The sequence below is a fragment of the Lathyrus oleraceus genome, chromosome 4 (genome assembly GCF_024323335.1).
Source record: "Lathyrus oleraceus cultivar Zhongwan6 chromosome 4, CAAS_Psat_ZW6_1.0, whole genome shotgun sequence".
Taxonomy (NCBI): domain Eukaryota; kingdom Viridiplantae; phylum Streptophyta; class Magnoliopsida; order Fabales; family Fabaceae; genus Lathyrus; species Lathyrus oleraceus.
In genome coordinates, this window is record NC_066582.1 from 238,810,834 (window position 1) to 238,817,900 (window position 7,067).

At 34.5% G+C, this 7,067-nt stretch overlaps 1 protein-coding gene across 1 annotated transcript; it reads left to right on the plus strand.

Annotated features, from left to right (window-relative positions):
• Positions 1–677: 677 nt before the first annotated feature.
• Positions 678–4,146, plus strand: LOC127074798 (3-hydroxy-3-methylglutaryl-coenzyme A reductase 1). Its single transcript, XM_051016161.1, has 4 exons — positions 678–1,945; positions 2,536–2,717; positions 2,843–3,189; positions 3,411–4,146. Exons 1-4 carry the CDS (start codon positions 984–986, stop codon positions 3,651–3,653), a joined length of 1,734 nt encoding a protein of 577 aa, XP_050872118.1. The 5' UTR covers positions 678–983; the 3' UTR covers positions 3,654–4,146.
• Positions 4,147–7,067: the final 2,921 nt, after the last annotated feature.

Here is a 7,067-nt window from a genome sequence, read left to right on the forward strand (position 1 = left end):
TATGTTTAATGTGATCTCATGATTAAGTCATACTTGATACATTAAACGGACTAGCTATTCTAGGGACTTTATTAAACAACCATAATAAAGAAAAAACATTTTATTATTAATAAATAATTCGATACAAATACCAAAAGTATTGGCCTTTAGGGCTTACACCAACAGTACTATCATGAGAAATCACCACATATTTCATAAAATCCAACGACCAATTAGTTGATATGTTTACAAAGTCTCTTAGGGAGTCCCGAAAATATTACATTTATAACAAACTCGACTCATTTGACATACATAATTCAACTTGAGGGAAAATGTTAAGAATATTTGTATATAAAATAGTCTCATATTGAAGATAACACTTTATAGTGATTTTTAAACACAACTTATTTAAAATGTCTTTCACTCTCTTATACTTCGATATCTTTAAATATCATTTTTTAATAAATTTAAATTATTTATAAATTTTATAAATATAGATAGACTGACTTTATTATTCTATGATTTCGTATCCGCAGCATGGTATACGAGTTTATAATTATAATAGTAATTTTCAATTAACCCATGCTTCAATTATTAGCACCATCATCATGCATAGATAAAAAAAACACGTACATAAAATGTTTATCGCACGTTGCATGTGGAGAGTGAGACATATTTATGTGCCGTTTCAAATAAAATTCAAAGAAAGGTCACTCGCTGTACTCGTGGGCAACGAAAGAGCGCGCCAACTATTTTTCTATTCTCAACCCTTTCTCTTATAAACAACTCTTACAAATTTCCAATTTTCTCATTCATTCTTTCGTTCCCCGATATTTTCTCCCTTCCTCTCATTTTCTAACCAACCAAATAAAAACGTTCAAACCCCTTTCCCATTTTATCCTCCCTCAAACTCCCTCGTTTTCGCTTCTGGGTTTTTCTTTTCTTTTGCTTCCATTTTCCTTCGTTTTTTTATCTGCATTTCGTAGATCAAAATTCGTCGGAAAATGGAGCATCGCCGGAGAGATCAAAAATCCATTCGTACACCTGTTAACACCGGCGAACTCCTCAAAACCCAGAAGCTCGCCACTGCTGACTCACAGGCCGTTTCTCTCTGCATGGCGAACGCTGTTTTCTTCGGTTTGTTCTTCTCCGTCGCGTACTTTCTCCTCCACCGTTGGCGCGAGAAGATCCGTACGTCCACTCCTCTCCACGTCGTTACTGCTTCGGAAACCGCGGCTATTGTTTCTCTTGTAGCCTCCGCCGTTTATCTTCTAGGCTTCTTCGGCGTTGGATCTCGTGCTTCCTTTCCGGACGACCTCTCCGACGAAGAGATCCTCGCTAAAGATGACTCGAGGAAGTCAGGACCGTGTCCTGCCGCACTTTCTGAAACCGACACCAACGCCGACGCCAAACCAGCACCGGCGATGATAACAATAGCTCAGCCACCGAAGGTATACGACGTTGCTGAGCCGGTGAATCTCTCAGCGGAAGACGAAGAAATCGTGAATTCGGTTGTTTCCGGTTCTATTCCGTCGTACTCGCTGGAATCTAGACTTGCTGATTGCAGGAAAGCGGCGGCAATTCGTCGTTCGGCGGTTCAGACAATATCAGGGAAGTCTTTGGAGGGTTTACCGTTGGAAGGTTTCGATTACGATTCAATATTAGGTCAGTGCTGTGAGATGCCGATAGGGTTTGTGCAAATTCCGGTTGGTGTTGCAGGTCCATTGTTGTTGGATGGAATTGAGTACACAGTACCAATGGCTACAACTGAAGGTTGTCTCGTTGCAAGTACCAATAGAGGGTGTAAAGCTATTCATGCTTGCGGCGGAGCTTCTTCGGTTTTGCTTCGAGATGGAATGACTAGAGCACCTGTTGTTAGGTTTTCATCTGCTAAAAGAGCTGCTCAGTTGAAGTTTTACTTGGAAGATCCACTCAATTTTGATGAACTTTCTCTCAGTTTCAACAAGTATGAATTTCTATTTTTTTTCCTTTCATTATTCCTTTTGGTTATGAATTATCATTATTAGGTTAACAAATGTGTATTCATTTTGATGCAATTGAGATAAAATGATTTAGGGGCTTTTGAGTCCTCTCGGGTAGAAAATTAGGTTGAGGGATGTGTTGATTGAAAGGATCTGAATCTAGGTGAAAAATTCCAGAGGGTCCCCTGACCTTCTTAAGTTTTCGAAGGCCCTTTGTAGGTCAGCTACAGTTTAAGTGTGGAAAAACTAATAGGGCCCTATTTTGTCAAGTTTAACCGTAGGATCCACAATTAGGTGTTGATTGACACCTATGTTTCTCATGCAAAATTATAGTTCATAGATTAATCTAATGGAAAAAAATTTAGTTCGTAGATTGATCTGAACGTTGAGAGATCAAAACTTTTAGGGGTTGGAGTTGATGGAGAGGTCAGATAGGATCCAATTTATGGATGGGATAGAGAGGATCTGATTTATTAAATTATCAATACTTTCAGTTTTTGGGATTATTGGGGTGATTGATTAAAATTGGTATGTGTTATTGTTGGTTCATTAATAATTTAATGGATTTGTGCAGGTCAAGTAGATTTGCTAGATTGCAGAGCATTCAGCCTGCTATTGCTGGCAAGAATTTGTACATTAGATTCCGTTGCAGTACAGGTGATGCCATGGGGATGAACATGGTATCAAAAGGTGTTCAAAATGTCCTTGATTTTCTTCAAAATGATTTCTTTGACATGGAAGTCATCGGAATCTCTGGTAAAAACATTAACTTGTTTGTTTATATGTTCTTTTTAATAATCCTAATATTGTTCTTTTTGTTGTGATTGAATTGAAAGTAGTTGCTAATGTTTTCAAGCGCACTGTTGGTTTGGTTGTGGCAGGAAATTTCTGTTCCGACAAGAAAGCGGCGGCTGTGAACTGGATAGAAGGGCGTGGTAAGTCTGTGGTGTGTGAGGCTGTAATTAAGGAAGAGGTGGTGCAGAAAGTGTTGAAGACTAATGTGGAGGCATTGGTTGAGCTAAACATGCTTAAGAACCTAACTGGCTCAGCAATTGCTGGTGCTCTTGGTGGGTTCAACGCTCATGCTAGCAATATTGTCTCTGCTATCTTCTTAGCCACTGGTCAGGATCCTGCTCAGAATGTGGAGAGTTCTCATTGTATTACCATGATGGAAGCTGTCAATGATGGCAAGGACCTTCACATTTCTGTCACCATGCCTTCCATTGAGGTACAGGAATTTGTCTTCCCTTCGGAATTAAATAAAACATAATCAGAAATTCACACTTAATGCAAATGTTACACCTTTTCCATTTTTACACAAACATTCATGTAGAAGCAAACTTGATTTTAAGTATACTACTACTACTACTACAATCAAGTAGATTTTGTATAATATCATTAAGTAGATTTTGTATAATGATGACAAGATGCTTCGTTCTTATGAATCAGGTTGGTACTGTGGGAGGAGGAACACAACTTGCATCTCAGTCAGCTTGTCTTAATTTACTTGGTGTCAAGGGTGCCAGCAAAGATTCTCCCGGAGCAAATTCTAGGCTACTAGCCACCATTGTAGCCGGTTCAGTCCTCGCTGGGGAACTATCACTCATGTCTGCAATTGCAGCTGGGCAGCTAGTTAAGAGTCACATGAAATACAACAGATCTAGCAGGGATATCTCCAAAGTTGTCTCATGAGCTGGCCACATACAACACAATAATAAACATGTAGAGGGGACCGACGCCTCTAATAAGGACAAAAACGACCAAAAAGAGAGGTATATAGTTATAGTTGGCTTTCAAAAGGACTATTGGTGGTGGCCAAGGTGAATAAAAAAAATGATGATTGGCATCTTTTCAATAATACATCCAGCTCAACAAGAGCATGTGGTAAGAACCAAAGATTGACCACCTAGTCCATGTGAGACATGTCTTTTATGAGATTGTACAAAAGGGTTGAATCAAAAAAATGAAAAATAAATAGCTAAACTTTGGCTTTAGTTTTATTCTTTTAGTTTTGTTTTAACTTATTCTGTACTGTGTCATTCTGACATGGAAAGCTATTGCCTCAGATTCAGTATTTTAGTGTGTGTGTGGAGGAGTATTTTGCTTTATTGTTGTTATCTCTGGTAAGTTTGTAAATTTAGCAAGAGCTGCGAAAATCAATGGAATGTAGAGTTGTTGATAATAATCTCTGGTTGGTCGTCACTCAATACATTTTGTCTTTTCAGTTGTCTGTTGTGGTTGGCACTTGTCACGTTGTGCAAATACCTTAGATCGGTTTTTCCCAAGTAATTTTCATAGAGATTCTTAGACAAGAGAGTTTTAAGGGATATTCATGTGCCGGTATTACTTATATCTATCTTAAACGTGATCCTTCTGGCCAAAATTCTTGAATTTAATCTAATTTTATATTGGATTAATCTTTTCTATATGGATCTTACTATAAATTTGAATGACTTAATGTTCAGCTTGATGTGAAGGGCAGGAGACAAAATATAAATAATTGGATCACATCTTATTCAACTTAATATAATTTAATGAAACAATAATTTTTCAAAAAAAATAAATGAAACAATAGGATGTAAGTTATTTTTAAAATTCATCATATATTATTTCTGCGATTCACATTTTTTATTTTGAATATAGAATAAAAAATAGTAGAAAAAAAATTAATTTAATTTATTCTTTAAAATCGTATTCTTTTTTTAATCAAGTAGTCTAGTGATTGAAATTTACCATTTAAAAATGAACAAGTAGGATGTCGCGAGTTCGAATATGTACTTTTACATCATTTAAAAATTATATTCTACAAAATAAAATAAAAATTGAAGAATTATTAACATATCAATAAAAAATAAAGAATTTGACATTTAATGAAGAGCTTAACAATTAACTTATGGAAATTAGATTATTTAAAATCATATTAATTTTCAGAAGTATGAATATGGACATTATATATTTAAAATAATATATTCTTCAATTAGTAATTTTGTCATTTAAATATAATATTTATCTAAATTATTAACATATATAACAAAGTTACTTATTTATTCATGATTTTTTAAAATAAATTGAAAATTAGTTATATAGTAGTGTTAATAATTTTTTTAAAGTTATCTAAACTAATTAGATTGATTTTTAATATTTTTGTTTATTTGTTAAATTTAAAAATATCTAAAATTAATTTTCAAAAATATATGTAATTTTTTATAAAGGTAAATGTATAATTTGAATAATCTTAGAATCGAGAAATAAAATTCATCACATTCTTCCAAAATTATATTCTCACTAAAATCATAATCTTACAATCAAGGATCTATATTTCTAATATTATTTGTCTTAAAATCACATCCTCTCAATAATCATTTGTTGAGGAATTGTGAATCTGGTCCTACTTATAAATCATTATTAATACTTTGTATATCCTAAAGTTAAGGTTGATCTTGGGAGATAATGTAAGTTAGCTGAACCTTTGTAATCAGTGTTGTAAGTCTGGTGAGACTAAAGAAAATACATCTTGGTGTAAGAAAAGGATAAAAAAATATCGATAATTAATTGGAAAAGCTCACAAAACGTGGAGACGGGAGTAGTCAAGTTTGGTGAATTAGGATAAATCTATCTTGTTTTCAGAAATGAAAAGCAAGATTTTAAAAGGGTTACTATTCAACACCCCCTTCTAATGACATTTCTATATACTTTTATTGACATCAGAGCACGACCTCTAAGGTTAAAGCACTTAACAACGTAAGAGGAAAAGATCCAAGAAAAAAAATCAAAATCAATAAGGTGTGTACATGCATCAAAGTCCTCAAGTATAACATCATATTGTAATGAAAAAATTAGGAATAAAAAATATTTTTAACTAAAGAGAAAGATGAAGCATCAACAACACACTCTACAAATTAAGGATGAAAACGAATATGTGAATCCTAAACCAATTCTCAAAATGCATAAATCACCATCCTCAAAATTAGAAGAGGAAGAAGTTAACACGTGTCTAATGGAAAACTCAATTATTGAAGAGGTAAATTTTAATGGGTGTGAATACGCGGGGGGGGGGGGGGGGGGGGGGGGGGGGGGGGGGGGGAGGGGTGAATAGACCCAAATAAAATCCAACCGCCATTTACAAAAAATTATCAGAGTGTTTTAAAAAATTGCGAGCGAAAGGTTTGATAAGAATATATGAAAATTATACTATTCAAAATTTCGATCACGTAAATACTAAATCGTTTAACAAACACCAAATATGAATATGATGAAACACTAGGTATTCAATTGATTCGATTGTATAATCCACGAGGTGTATTTATACAATGATTCAATATCGAGAATTCTAACTTCAATTGTTTCTCAAAATATTCATCACCAATGCATCTCAACAAGGTATCCAATTCCAACAAAACCTAATGCTTACATAATAAATTGCTATAAATTGAATCAACGATAAACTGCGCTAGAATTGAAATACCTAAGTATGAAAATAGTACAAATTAAATACGAGAGAGAGAGAGAGAGAGAGAGAGAGAGAGAGAGAGAGAGAGAGAGAGAGAGAGAGATGACACCGAGATTTATAGTACTTCAGAGTTCGTCCTTGTTTTGCCTACGTGCATTCTTCAATGGTTTCCCATTGGAACATGAATAGTTCCTTTTTATTTGATAAATATTTGCAAGAGTTCATAAAATCATCAATCCATAATACAACTGAGAAAATTAAAATCTCCTATATGAATCTTGACTTATATATATCGCAATGTCAAACTCTTCTGCATAATTTTTTATCGATTAACGCTTCTTAATCTTCCAATATCACCAACCTGCTCCAAGACTATGTAGCAATCAACCCCTTGATCCTACCGATTCCTTGAGTGATGAATTGTCCAAGGATTTGAGAAGAACTCCGCCTTATTTGTACCCTTCTACACAATCACTACTACGGAATTTCTAGAGAGAAGAACCTACTCATTTTCAATGGAATTTGTCATCACCATTGACAACCACCTCAATATTGCAAACAACCTGAAAATATTAACCAAATCTTCAAAAAATATTAGTTTCAAGAATGCGCCTCCTTCAATCAATTACAAATCTCTTGTTACCAAAGTGGTGAGA

Bases quoted from the DNA above. Each gene is read 5' to 3' on its own strand.
- LOC127074798 (XM_051016161.1), top strand. From the start codon at position 984: ATGGAGCATCGCCGGAGAGATCAAAAATCCATTCGTACACCTGTTAAC. The intron at 1,946-2,535 runs GTATGAATTTCT...GGATTTGTGCAG, and splicing joins CTTTCTCTCAGTTTCAACAA to GTCAAGTAGATTTGCTAGAT. The intron at 3,190-3,410 runs GTACAGGAATTT...CTTATGAATCAG, and splicing joins TCACCATGCCTTCCATTGAG to GTTGGTACTGTGGGAGGAGG.